The sequence below is a fragment of the Pezoporus flaviventris genome, unplaced genomic scaffold, assembly GCF_033815535.1.
Source record: "Pezoporus flaviventris isolate CSIRO_AGI_PZ_B2104156 unplaced genomic scaffold, CSIRO_AGI_Pfla_v1 ptg000070l, whole genome shotgun sequence".
NCBI lineage: Eukaryota > Metazoa > Chordata > Aves > Psittaciformes > Psittacidae > Pezoporus > Pezoporus flaviventris.
The window spans coordinates 7,047,269-7,061,764 of record NW_026892618.1 but is presented as its reverse complement, the minus strand read 5'-3'; the positions used below and the strand labels follow the sequence as shown (position 1 = coordinate 7,061,764).

At 46.7% G+C, this 14,496-nt stretch overlaps 1 protein-coding gene across 1 annotated transcript; it reads left to right on the top strand.

The window, feature by feature from the left end:
- The first annotated feature begins 3,390 nt into the window (after positions 1-3,390).
- MFAP5 (microfibril associated protein 5) lies at positions 3,391-13,258 on the top strand. The gene is given in 10 exon segments (XM_061472277.1): positions 3,391-3,883; positions 3,886-3,937; positions 4,329-4,391; positions 7,072-7,119; positions 8,200-8,235; positions 9,482-9,517; positions 10,289-10,324; positions 11,030-11,117; positions 11,583-11,656; positions 12,243-13,258. Coding segments are annotated over 10 exon segments (696 nt in total). The 5' UTR covers positions 3,391-3,742; the 3' UTR covers positions 12,365-13,258.
- Positions 13,259-14,496: the final 1,238 nt, after the last annotated feature.

The window sequence follows — 14,496 nt, the reverse complement described above, 5'->3', positions numbered from 1 at the left end:
TTGAAAAGGGGGCATGCTGAGAGGGACATGTGAAGCAGCCGGGAAGAATTGGCCCTGAGACAGTACAAAGGACAAGAAAGGAAGAATGTTTGTGATAGTAAGAACTATAGGGAGAGAAGGGAAGAAACCCCAAAGCACAGCAGGGGAAGAAGAAGGGTCTTGACAACTTCTCACCATAGCCTTCTTGGCCATGAGAAGCTTAAGCATGTGGCCAAATCACCAACTAAACAGCAAGGAGCTCACAGACTGTCTCTCCTCATGTCAACGCTTGGCAAATGTTGAACTGATTTGAAGGAGCGGGGCAGGTATTAATTAGAGTTTCACAGACTCCCTTAGGGTGTTTTGTGACTGCAAAACTGCCTGCTGCCTAAACACTAGCTTATTGATTTAGAAATAAAGGAGTGAAGAATTCCTTACGCTTGTAGTTGCAACAATAGAAAGTATGACTATCAGTCAAAGAGATGTGAATCGCGCCCAGGCTCCTGTACTTTGCAGTCTTTGCATTTCTACAATGGGTTAGATACAAGGTCAGATGTAAACCTCCCAAAACTGGGGACAGATGGATCAGGCCTTCATCTCATGCCTTCCTACACCAGTGGAACAACTGCAGGATAGTGTCAGACTTCAGGTATTATGGAGCCCATCAGCAGTGTGGGTGTCAAGAAAATTCACTTCAACCCCCATTGACATAACCAGAAATGCTGCATTATTGACATGATACATTCAAACATCTTACAGCAGTTCATTAATTTCTCATCACTCAGATGTAACTTAATGCCCTGTTACTGTGAGGGTATGTGAAGGCCAGGGTAACAGAGAGAGGGAGAGAAATCAGCAGGCATTTAAATGCCTCTCTAAGACCTTTACAAATAGTCTGCTCCAAATAGTATACCTGCAGTAATCTCCAGGGTGAAATGCACCAGGAGGTTTTAATTTCCAGGAAGACTGATTTTGTGTCTTCTCCAAAATGCCATTCTACCATCGCTATAGCATCCCTGGTATAACATAATGGGATCAGTACCAGCTTGGAAGGAGGAGAACTTTTTGCTGAATCACAGTCTGATCTTAGGTAAAGCACCTGCAGGCACTGTGGTCAGTGCAGTGTAAGCAAATACATGCTTATGCATATAAAATATATGCATATATAAGTGTACACAATAAAACACGATAAAAGTGTTTTCTTTATGCTATTTACTGTGGCATAGTTCTGCTTCACACCATACTGTGGCACCAGTACCTGACTTTAAGAGGGAAGAGTACTTCACCTTGAGTCATAATGCTGTAAATGTCCCCAAGATACCCCCTGCTGGAGAAGGACGGCTGCACACAAAGCAGAAGATTGCATCATGAATGAGAAAGCTAGGTACAGAAGGATGTTCATTATTCATACCTCCAGTCATGAGGGCAGTCCAGCTATCTTTGTCAATGTCATGGGAAAAGCGGGGGGGGGGGGGGAATAACAAGGTTCTTTTCTGTCCCAAAAAGCAAACCGGTTAAACAGTTGTGAATCCAGCAGACTGACAAACAGGAGAGCTAAGCCTAGAGAGCCTTAATACTAGATCGGGGCCTGCATTTACAGAGCCGCATCTCTTGAAGAATGAATGTGCTTGGGCTGCAAGAGTCAAAATGGGGCTTCGCATGCCGGTGTGCTGCAGCTCCCTCCGGTGTCCACAACGAGCAAAACCAGCAAGAGGCGAGTTCACTGCGGTTTATCTGGTGTACAAAATACTGAACTGCTTCCCAGCCAGCGATTCCATCAGCAGGAGCATCCCCTGCACCTGCCCCAAGCTTTCCAAATGGACGAGTGGTGCTGAGCAAAAGGGGCCTACGGAGCAGCAGGGGGAGGACTTGGGGGGGTTGGGTGGAGAAGGGGGAGATGCAGTGAAAGAAACAGAAGTAAAGCTCAAAAGCAATCAGAAGAAACCTTGTCCAGGACTAGAGGTGAATCCTGCACTCTGTGGGAGATGATGGTACATCAGCACATCGCTAGACCAGCGCATCTGGCATCACTGAAAGTTTCCAAATAAATGTGTTCTGGACTCATGAGATATTCTAGTTACCAGTTAGGCAGTAACAGAAGATTGAATGACAACACAAAGGCACAGAGAAAAACAAAAACCAAAGCGAGCAGCGTGGAGAGGTGTAGCCCAAGCATACTGCCATGTGAACTTCCAGAAAATAGGGGAGGATTCCTCAAACCAAGGCATGGTTACAACTTCTGTCACTTTCTTTTGGTTGTTTAATTGCCTTTCCACCATCTCTGGTGGACTGAGTTTTACCCAGTCCCTGAAAATGGGAATGGTGGTGTCTCACTCCAGTGAGAGAGTGATGGTGCTTGGGTCCAGAGAGCAGGGAAATGCCTAGCTTTCCCCATCCCCTCTACCCCTCTTGTGTCCAACCAGTGCTTCCCCCACAAGTCTAAGGAGGATCAGAAATAAGGAGCACTGTTTCTGTCTTTTCTCTTGAGCACTGCCACAACCGATGCTCAGCCACTGTTAGGTAAGAAGTGGTAGCTTCGGTTATGTCACATGCAGGTAACAATTTTCTGGGTCTTTTGAGGCAGCGAGGGCATACTGAGGATTTCCTTAGTAACTGTGTACAAGGCATTATAGGATTTTATTCTTAGTCCTCAACTTATTGAAAACAAACGAGGGTTACCTAGCTACCAGGATAAGCCTTAGGGGACGTGGCTTTCCCCTGCAAGGTTTCCATCTTTCATTGCTGTAAGGAGTTCAAGTTATTTCATAGCTTTCTCCTTGGTTTCAGGACTGAGATTGTGCCCTGAAGCTCACAGAGGGGGCACCGTCCAGCCAGTGCCTCCTCAGACCCACAGGAACAATTCCAGAAACAGCAAAGGGAAAAGACGGCTCTCAGAAAGCATCAGGACATGGGCTGATGTTGGAAGAAGGGTTAACGGACAGTGGCTATTACAGTGGGGCTCATGGGCTTCCCTCCACCGTAAAATGCAGCATGCTTGGAGGCAGGCACAAGGCAGCCCTTAGCATGACAGTGCCTTGGGTCCGATCTCATTCTCCCTCCTCCTTTCTCCGTTTACGTCTCTCCCGTTTTTCTTTCCCCCCCCTCGTTTTCCCTATTCCCCACCTTCCTCAGTCTGGCCAGAACGGCAACGCCGTTGCAGAAAAGACCCTGTGCCCGGTGCCTGTTCCGTGTCCCCCCCGCTCACGAGCCGGGTCCTGGGGGACCCCTATCCACATCCACATCCACATCCACAACCACGTTCCCAACCCTCATCCCGTCGGGCGGCGGTGGCGCGAGAGGCGGGGTGATGTCACCACCGTTGCTGCCAGCCGATTGGCTGCGGGCCAGCCCGCCATATGCCCGCGCCACGGGGCGCCGCTGTCCCCGTCCCGCCCGTCCCCGCCGGCCGTCCCGGGCCCGTGTCAGCGCCGCGGCACACGGAGTCCGTCGCTTAGGGCAAGCAGGGATGCGGGGTCCGCAGAGTGCGGGAGGCAGGCGGGGAGAGAGGAGGAGAAGAGGACCGGAGGGCTGGGGTGGAAAGAGGCAGGAGCTGAGTGGGGAAACAAGGCTGGACGTAGCGCCTGAGGAGGAGAGGAGGCACTTCTGAGGAGGGCGAAATGGAACGGGACACAACACAGACACAAGAATCCATCCCTGGTGCTGGGCCGTCCTGGGGGAATGGGAGGAGCGGGCTCCCTTCGGAGAACCATAAACTCTGGAATGAGGGTGTGAGCTGCTTCTCCTCGCTCCCCCATCATTCCAGATGCATGATGACACCACATCCCACCATCTCGCTGGCTTTTTTTTTAACTTCCCCAAATTGTATTTTGAAGACAACCAAAAGCAGAACGTGTTCTGGGTGTGGCTGCATGTGATTTACCCAATAGCCAGAGTCTGGGGGACTGCCGAAGGGGAAAGACAGAACAGCTGCTGCAGGGAGTGGACACCGAGGGCTGCAGTAAGTGATGGGGACCCTATCTATTCTCTCAGTGCTCCTCAAGATAACCTAAAAGTAGAAGAGAGCGGAGGGAGATAACAAGGGTAAACTTTTCTTCGCATACTGGGTGTGTGTGGAGGGGGGCTTAGCCGCATGGATGAGAAAAGAGATGGAGAATTAAGAAAGATGGATAGAGAAGGAAAGCAGATGCGAGTTATGTCTTCAGTCTAAAACGTTTTGGAAACACCTGGAAAACTGGCCAGATGAGGAGGGAGGTGGGTAGGAGGGAGGCCAGGAAGGCCAACTTGTGAGGGAAATGGAGGCAGCAAGCAAAAATTGTCTGTGCTGTAGTGGAGGTTGTCCCAGTTCCAGCCTTTGCTGTCCCCTGACTCCTCTTTCCTCCACTCCACAGTGATGAAGACCTCTGGAGCCTGTATACTGTTGTGTTTCTTAGCACTCTCCTTGTTCTCAGCTGGTGAGTCCTTGTGCTGGGGGAGGATTTCTCCTCCACCCTGGCCCCACGGAGTTTCTTACACAGGCTGATGTGCAGTGATCTAAGGAGAAAGACATGTAGATGGACAGTGAAAGGGGAAGGACCAAAACAGGAAAGGCAAAATAGATACAGGGATTGTGAAGAAAAGTTTAGGAACTGGGAAGTGGTTCCCGTATGTGTCCACTCTCCATTAAGTACTGGGTGTTGAAAGAAATAGCGGTCCACAGCTTCCCCTGCATGGATGTTTGGGTTAGCAAAACAGCCAGGTTGGTTTGAGAAAGAGGGGTAGCTGTGCTTTGTGCTGACTGTAGTCTGCTATTCTACCTGGCTTGGCATGATCTGCAGAACATCTCCCAGTGCTCCACAAAATCTGTTCCATCACTGTTGTGAAGCATTTGCTGTCACAAGTGGTTCTTGCAAGAATAGCCCCATTCCAGGCCACTCAGCTGCCAGGAGCTTTTGTTGGTGTTTTATATAGCAGTTATGAGAAACCTGACCTCCATAGTTGAAACCATCTCTCTGCTTTCATTGCTGTGGTTCTGGTCTGATGCTCCACATCTTTGTTTACTTGGAGTTACTTAGACATTATAGTCTGAAGACTCAGGACAGACAGTAGAAGATTAATGGCAGTGAATGGAAAAAACCTAGCACAGGAAAGGCTTCATGTGGGAGACGGGACTGCACCTATCACAATCAAATCAGGATGTTCCAATCTACTCTCCTTGGTCCTTACCTCTTGCTGAAGCTTGTTCTGCTGCCAATAGCAGCACTTTTCCCTGTGAAGGTGCACAGTTGAGGATGTCATGTTTGCGACTGAAGCAGGGAGGTGAGGCATCCAAGAAATGAGCTTGTAGGTGACCTACAAAGTTAGAGGAAGAAAAAAAAGGCTTTTATGATGCATTGCTGAGAGGAATATTTCTTACTTTTGTGTGTTTGTTGCATCATTTTGGGGTTTATTTGTTTTTGGTTAGTTGTTGTTTTTTCCTTTGGTTGTTTTTCAGTTGTTGGATTATTTTATTTTTTTTTTAACTTGGAAAATAACAGGAATCACCAGCCGGTCTCCCATTGTCTCTTTTGGTTTTGGGTAAGCTACTGAGTAGCGAATCAGGATAGCAGTTTTAGACCTCAAGGATGAATTTACTGCAACTTGGACAGTAAAGTCCAGTTGTTTATAAAGCATGTGAATTGTGTACCAAAGCAAATGTAAGTTCAAGTGATTGAAAATTGGATAAGAGAGTCACTTCTTTTGTCTCCTCTCATATGCAGAGGTTTCACTTCACTTCTGTCCTGTTGTTTTAGAATTGGACCAGTTTTCTGGTTCTGTTAGGGAGTGGAAAAAAAGAAAAGCTAGTAACAGCTGAATTTTCAATGTCAGAAAGGCTGGGGAGCCTCCCTGCTTCTTCTGTATGACTCCTATTTCAAATCTGGCACCACTGGCCTCTGCAGTGGTTTCAGAATCTGTGTCCTTCATTTTGTATCAGAAACAAGTGAGGAAATGTTCAATATAACTTTTTTTCTCCTCTACTTGTTACTGTTAAGAGATTAGCCAGAACAGGGAACATTTTGAACTGCACTGCATTGTGCACTCAAGTCATTATGCATGTCTGGCTCTCTCTGGGTCCATTGCCAGCAGCTGAGCCCTCTCTGGCAGCTGGGTGGGGAAGGGAATAGCAGGGTTCAGCAACTCCTCTAATGCTGCAGAGCAGGATTATATAGGGTCCCAAGAGTCCTTCTTCAGCCTGCAAGTAACTGCTCTTGGAATGAGAAAGAACTAAGACTAAAGCTTCAGACCGAATAGTTTTTACCCATGAGTGATTCCATTAAGAACAGAAAGCTAAAGGCCGAGTTCATAAGACAGGGTGTACTGTTTTTGGGCTGCTCCTGCACACATCCCTGCAGTGCCCTGCTTCACTGGGTTTTTCCTGCCAACTCCTTCCTTCATTCCACCCCAGTTATGCAGACATTTCCCTCCTCTGTGGCTAGCAGGAAATATTTTCCTATTCCTGGCTGCTGTAGGAAGCAGCTCTCTCACCCTTTATATTTGGACAAACGAACAGTTTAGCTCAATTTCTTCTTTTCCCACACAGCATGCTCAGACAGGCCTTCATCATTCGCACTCTCCAGCACACCCAAGTGCTGAGAGGAGAAAGGTTATCTGCTCTGTGCAGCATGATGGACGGGTAATTATTTGCCTAAGGAGCTACAAGACCTGCAGTCTGTTTCTTACATTGCCAATGACTCAATCTGTGACCCCAAGAAAATAAATTTCATGACTCTTTTATAAAATGGAGATGGGGATTTTGACCGACCTCCAGAGCAGAGGGACAATGCGCAATTTGTTTTGCAAGTGCATCAAATGGGGTTTCAGAAATACAAAGTCCGGTAGCAGATCTGGAGGTATTTACTGTCCTGTCCCTGTGCTTAGCATTTGACCCTGGTGGAAGCAACAGGGATAGGATGAGGGTTCGCTGTATCCGCAGTCTCTTAATGGCAAGCCCAGCCAGCAGTGGAGGCTGCAGCAGAGAGATCATTTCTCCCTTCAGCAGAGGGCAGTGGTGTCTCCTGGACAGATAAGCATCTCATAAACATTTCACAAGGGCTGCAGACTGTAGAAATCTCTCTCTGTGTCCTTTCTTCATTCCCCTCTTTTCTGCTCTTGCAGACTGGTTTCCATGGGTGGTCAATGGGCAAGAACTGGAAAGTGCAACTGGTAAGTATTACAGGCATGTTATGTGCTAAAGACTGCTTGTGTGACCCAGATGTTCTGTGGCGTTACAGTCTGTTTAATTGCAAGTGCTGTTATTTTTTTCCTTGCCTCTGACATTTGTAAGCTTGCCTTTCAATGGAGATTAAACAAGCCCTCCAAGACAACCTACTAAGTGGTGTGTGTTCTTTACAAGTAATTCACTAGTGTTGGAGTCCTGAACACTTAGCACATGAAGTTATGTTCACAGTCAAGGGTTGTGGCTGATCCACAAGAGCTGAGTACTCTTCAGCAAAATCCCAAGGGTGGACAAGTGGCATGGTGCTTTAGCAGTGAGGCCACTGAGAAAGGATATTGGCTGGTCTTCAAACTGGTTGTGTTAGTGGGGGTAAATTGCTTTATCCCTCTGGACCTGTTTCCATTTCTGTGACATGATAAGATAAAGTGATAAAAAGATAGAAATGTGTGTTTGCATCATGCTTCAGCACCCAGAAAAACCACAAGAGCTTGCGTTTTCTACAAACTGAAGCCCCTGGCAAAGTCACCAGACATCTCTCAGCTATGATCCTGCCATATGTAATACCCAGGGCTTTCCAGGCCAGTCCAAAACATGTCCACCAAGCTTTCCTTTCCTTCACACCTCATCACACCATCAGACCTACCCCAGCTTTGCCATCAGTTGCCTTTCAAGGAAACTCATCTGCTGATGAATTTCTGCAGTCGAGGCTGGGTTCTGGAGTTGTCTCCCTCCTTTTCTGTAGCAGGTGCCTCAGCTGTCTGTCCTACTGCTGCAGGAGCCGTCAGAGCATCCATTTCAGATGGCTGTCTTTCCCATCGAGATGCTCTGGATATGAACTGAGAGTTCAGTAATGGTTGATGCAACATTTGCACTAAGAAATAGAGTCCCAGGCCTCTCATGGAAAAGGGGGGTGGGTATGGGTGGGATGGAGGTACTTTATTTAAGTATTTACAGGATTGGATCCTACTGTCTCATTAGCCTACCATGGAGGCTAAGGTAATTCATGCTAGCTATGTAAGGGAGCACAAAGTAAAGACAAGCTCTCTCAAGGATATTCTCTTTTCCAGGTGAAGTTAGCACCGACTCTCTTATCAGCACCCCTGGTAAGATCCTATCTCTCGGCAGCTTCAACCTTCTTTTTCCTTTTTCATCTTTACTTCTGTTTGCACAGACCCAGCAATTGCTCATTATGCCTCTTCCCCTCTTCTGACATCTGGCAATGTTCTTTCAGCATTTATGGCTGCCTGGAAGTCCTTTCTGTGCTCCATACAGGGAGATGAATTCAGGGGCTTAATGGCCTGTTCTACAAGGAAATGCCAGTCTCACCTGGTGTACTAGGGCTCTTTGAAGCCGTTTGCACTACAGGAAACCATGAAATCTAAAGGTGACACAGTCTGAGCTTCCAGAGAAGGTTGCAGGAAGGAAGAGACTAAATGATGAGAGAGGGAAATTGGTCAGGTTCACCAGTTAACTGGGCAGCACTGGGACACAGCTTATGTCTGTTGACAACTAGCAGCCATGCTTGAGTGCTCAGGAGGCAGAGGTGGCGAAATAACCCAAAAGACAGTAATAAAGCAAACTCTGAGCAGCGGTGGGATGGAGAGATTGCAATACTGTTATTTTAGTACTGTTTTCCCTGCTGTGCCTGTGGCTGTGTCCCTGAGGGCAGCACAATGTATGCGAAAGGTAGGGTAGATAGAGGACACCTGGACAATGAGCACTTACATCGTGTGATGTCCCTCCTTAAAGAGCCAAGACTTGCTATGGGGACGGACCCAGAGGAAGGACATGGGAGTGTGGGCATTTATAAGCTGGACTGATCCTGCCAAACTCAATGGAGGAGAGAGCGAGAGGCTTAAGGAGCCTCCCCACTTCTTTCAGATGAGTCCTGTTTCAAACCCAGCACTGCTGACCTCAGCAAGGGTTTGTCTCTCTTCTGGGACAGTCTCTCAAATAGCCCCCGCCTCAAAGGGTGGGGGGACCAGGCAAGGGCAAGGAGAGGGAGAACACATCTGGTTAGTGAAAAAGACTAAATGTGCAGACTTTACAGCAGAGTTTGGCTTCAAAACACTTAACTGTAGAGGGATCAAGAAGAAAATCTTTACAACGGATGTGCCATGAGACCCATCTGTGCTCTAAAGTGTCCCATCAGCTCTAAGACACACCTCTTATTCACAAGGAAAGCCCGCAGTTACTCTGACAAACGAAATGGTAACAACATCACGATTAGCGTTGTCTGTGAACCAGGTGTGGGATCCTGCTGGTCAGGAGTGGTGAGCCACCAGCAGAACTGTGGGAGTGGAAAGAGGCTGAAATTAGGATCTTTCAGAACATCTTCTCTTTTTCCAGCTGCAGCTGCCACACCACCTGTGCTTCTTAGTCCTGGTGAGTTTATTCCCAGTTCAGACCCAAATGTTGTGGACCCTTCTTGCCCAGTCCCTTGCACATCCAGAATCCTGCTTTCCTGACTGCCCTAAGCATAGCCCTAACACCCAAAAACCTCATTCTCTCTATGCACATGTGTTTTGTCTATGCTTCTGGCTGACACTATGGCACATGAATATGAGTAGAATAAGTTCTCTGTAACTGTTCAATGAAAGCTTGCACTGGCAGTCAGTTCTCTGGGTTCCTTTCCAGTTTGTCACTGGGTAAATAATAAAATGTACTGTTTTACTGTTGTACAGGTGGGTTGTTTTATCATAGCAGAGCAACTTCCTTTTGACCCTTTGTCACGGACATTAAAGAACCAGTGGTCTGGGGATGCGGTTTCCTAAAGGAGTCACTGTTCCTTAGGAAGGGGCAAATAAAGGCTCCTTTGCTTCTTGTCTAGATCAATGGCAATCACAGCAACTAAATGAATTTACCTGATCTTTTGAAATATAAGTCAAGATGCCCTTACAGTGTAATTTTGAATAGTAGTGGTAATGCTTTATGGTGAAGCTTGGGCAGATTTTTAGCATTGTTGGCCGGGTCACTGGCACTAAATTCGTGTTGGCTTTGTACCTTCTCTTATGATTTCATGTCGGTAACAATGAAATCCTTTTCCTGTTAGAAATCACTCTTGAAAGAACTTTCCAGTTATATGTTTTGAGTGAGCTAATGTCTAGGAAGGAATTATGGTAAATTGCACTAATGTTGCCACCTTCTGTCTTCCAGTTCAGTCTGACAGTGAAACTACAACAGCTTCGTCAGGTACGTTGAAGTTTGGTGCCTGCACCCCCTCCAAGACCTACTTTCACCCACCCTGTAACCTCTCCAGACAGGTGCTGGCTGAACACTGACCTGTATCTCCTGGAGAATTCCCTTCACCCTGGTCCTTGAGTTAGAAGTGCTGGAAAATTACAGTAGTGGAAGCTGAAATCTTCCTTCCTGGAGGGGTGGAACTGGCAGATCACCAGGCCACATGTGCTAGCTCAATTTTCTGCCATTGTCAGTGGGCGAGACCTGGCATTTCAGAAGGAAATGCAAGAAAACCCATCACAGTTTGATACAGGGCTGATTGTCCGGGAAAGAAGGGAACTAGATTTGTGTCCTGAAGTGTGAGATTGCAGACATGTATAAATGTGTGCCTTAAACACGAGACTGCAATCTGTGCTTCATTTATTTGTATCTCTCCCATTTACAGCATGTGCCTTCTAAATTGAGGATTCCCAGTGGGCTTGTTTTGCATTTCACTCAACTTTCCCTTTCTTCTGTCTTACAAGGCAAGGCTATCAGAAATGTCTGCCTTATTTTCTTTTTCTCTAAACCATTTCCATCTCACAAGAGAGTGGAAAACAGAGGTTAAGGGCCTTCCCCAGAATCCTGGTGGATGGTACCTAGTGATGAAGCTGTACGTGTGCCAGCATGAGCGCCCCTGTCAGTGATCCTGAATTGTGCCTCTGTGTGTGTTCGCAGATTGTCGTGAGGAAAAGTTCCCTTGCACACGCCTGTACTCTGTCCACAAGCCAGTAAAGCAGTGTATCAGTTACCTCTGTGTTACAAGGTAAGAAACCGGCAGTCCCAAAGAAAAGCCCTAAAAATATCTCTGGAAATGGCATGTCCAGTTCAGCACTTGTTTCCATTGACATTTAGAGCTTCCCTCAGGGAACCAGTTGGTGAAATGAATCCTATCCTCAGAGTGTCCTTTTAGGGTGATTAATTAAAACAGCACAGTAACTATTATTTCTGCAGCACTATGGAGCTGTAATGTGCCCTATATTGTAATCTGTGTTTAAGGTATTTGGCCACTCTGTGAACTCTTGGCAAAGATTACTTTCCTATTGGCAGCAGCCTTAGTCTAGGCTAACTAATCCTAAAGATTTTGGATTTGCCTCCTCATCAGTGAATACTTTTATTTAGTTTATTACCTGCATCCCTGAGTATGTTTATTGCCTGTATCCCATGTTTGTTTCTTTGGGTCCCTGTGCCTTTTGCTTCTGTCCTTGGCGTGTTCCTGGTGGTCCCCCAGTGTGCGTCGCATGTACATAATAAACAAGGAGGTGTGCTCTCGCATTGTCTGCAAGGAGAACGAGGTCATGCAAGGTGAGTGATGCACAAGCTAGCCTAGCTGAGTAGCTGCAGCCATCTGATGATAGAATCTCCAAGCTAACTAATTACCCAGCTGCAATCCATGTGTAGTAGTTTCCCTGGACTTGGTTTGGGGCAGCTCTAATGCAGTGCAGCCTTGTATCCAGTGCACATGCCATGAAAAACTCTGGGAAGCAGATATTGTACTATCAAAAAGTATGAGAGCTCTGCCTTCGTCAATCTTGAACATGCTCTATTAGCCCCAGACACACTTTTACTCAAACTTGCCTTTGAGGTTAAAAAGTAACTCTCAGAATTTCTGTTCATGACTAGAAAGAGGATCCAGGCTAGATTTCTTATGCAGTGTCTTTTTTTTCAGCAAAATATGAGTGATTTTAATGTATATTGTACATTAATAAGCCAGAAGGAAATGAATAAAAGCCTAAGGACTTGTTCACTTGCCTCGTGAATATGAAGATTCACCAGTTGCAACAGTTTCTGTAGATGCAGTGACAGATGTACCTCTAACTGTTCTGGTGGTGAAGAGTTTGGGGGAAGCTTTGATTATCTGTCAACCTGTGTGTGTCTGCTGTGTCTTCAGATGAGATCTGTCGCCAGCTGGCTGGCCTTCCTTCTCGACGTCTCCGCCGATCTGGGCAACCCCTGCACCTCCCTTGCAGACAGCTCCTGGAGCAGCAGCGCAGAAGGCCTGATGCTCTGTGAGCTACCAACAGTAGGAGAGAAGAGAAATCATCATCCACTACCTACAACCCAAGACAAGTCCTTGTTTGTGATTTCTCCACCGTTTCCTTGCTTCCCTGCCTTCCTCCACATCCTCTTCTTCAGGTGTTGTAGTATACAAAGTCCCCTCTCTGCTAGTCTGTCTCAGTGGCTGTTGCCATCTTCTGAATCTGTTGCCAAAGAGGTGGGATGCTCCCCTCTTTTCTCTCAAACTGGTTGGCTTGCCATGAACTGCTCATTTCCCAGAGGTCCTTATAAATGTGCTGCATCTTCTCTTGCTCTGCCCCTGCAGAGAGACAGCCATGGGGACAAGATATTGTCCTCTCCAATAGTACAGATGCCCTAAGCTGCATTTCATGTGGAGGAGTGCAGACCTTTATGCCTTACGACTCCTGGTCTAGGTTTCTTGTATGACATCAGTATGAGTTTGGTTATGGCTAGTCAGCCTGAGCCCCTCTGCCATATGATGGCACAGCCTCCTCCTGTGTCTGCTGGCCTCAGAGAAGTGACATCACTGGGATATGAACTGCCCTCAACCCAAGGCCAACCTTGTCCCTGTATGGCATTTATAACTACCTCTGGGAAGGTCTTTGTCTCAAGCCCATTGCCTCCCTCACACACAATTGCTACCAAAAGGAAAAATCCTGGATTTCGTATGGCATTGTGTTTTTCTCAAGAAGATTGTTGGAACAGAGTGCTGTCTCTTACTCTCCTCTCCCCTGTTCTGTCCCTTCCTTCCCATTGAAGAAATCTCTTGATGCCCATTGCAGGCAAGTTCCAGGGAGCAGTAAGTATAGCTGCCACTGCTCCTAAGCCCAAGACCCTGTCTGTCTTTGCAGTACTGAGAACTTGCAGTGAATTAACTTATTCTGGTGACTTGTCTTGGTCTGGCTACCTCCACACTCTCCAGTTGCTGAGCCTGCTTCCAGTATCTCCACTTGAGTTCCTACCTCTTGACCTGGGAGCTCCTGCACAAAGCAGAAGGGAGTCACACATTGGAATGGGATTTGGGAGAAGAATCGTTATCTGGGATCCTAAGTTTTCCTGTGGGCTCTCTGGCTGTGCTGACCTGCACAGCACCAGGTGCTGGTGGGGAGGTAAATGTATCTGCAGGCCAAGCTGGGGAAAAGAATTCACTCTGGTAGCACTGGATGTCTGTTTGAGAACTTTGTTTTTCAGATATATGGAGAACATTTCCAGGTATATGGGTAGGTTTCAGTATAAGACTGGGTAGGGTAAGTGGGGAAGAGCTGTCTGAAGTGTATTATTCTACGTGACTCTTAGTGACATGATTCTGTGGGACACCGGGGCTAAGCAGCTTAGCTCACTTCAGCAGAATATCAGCAAGACTGTATCTCTAGGATGTCTAACCATTGTTACCAAATAACAGAAAATTAGTTATCTAGAGCAGGCATTCACCCCCATCATATAATATGTATATTCTGCTGCTGAACTGAGTACCATTCAGCCTTGCAGAAGTACCGGTTGCTGCATAGAGCCAAGGACACGTGATATAGGGGACAGTTTGCTGCACAGAGGCAGACTTCTCTGAAAAAAAGAACAAAACAATTAAAGTAAGAGCCTTTCCTTCTGCTGTATGCAGCAAGAAGCTGGTTCCATCCTCTGTGTAGGGGAACACACCCTGTGCAGACACAGATTTGTTCCATAAATAGCTAAATCTCTGTGTATTAATCCAGTATACATTAGGTAGAATTCCAAGTTAGGCAGTAACTGGAATTTCATCCTATACCTAGGGGCATTGTAACCCTGCACAGAAGATGATGCTCCTCTTGAGTGCTCGAGGCTCCTGAGACTGGGGATGGAGGAGGAATTTCTGTGTACTAAGAGTGTACACATTTCTGTAGAGAGGAGGGCACTGAGAGCTTGATCTCAAAGACATTTAAGTCACTGGTACCCACTGACTTCAAGGCTGGAATGCCTGTGGAATTTGCAGGAATGAGATGAGATGTTAGAAGAAGTACTTGGAAATTGGACCAGGCATAGTCTCCACTCTGTATTTAGAGCTGAATGTAAGCTGATATAGAAATAGATATATAACTGTATAACATAGCTACTGTAAAGTATATAGAAAATTAACATTCATACAGTTTGGG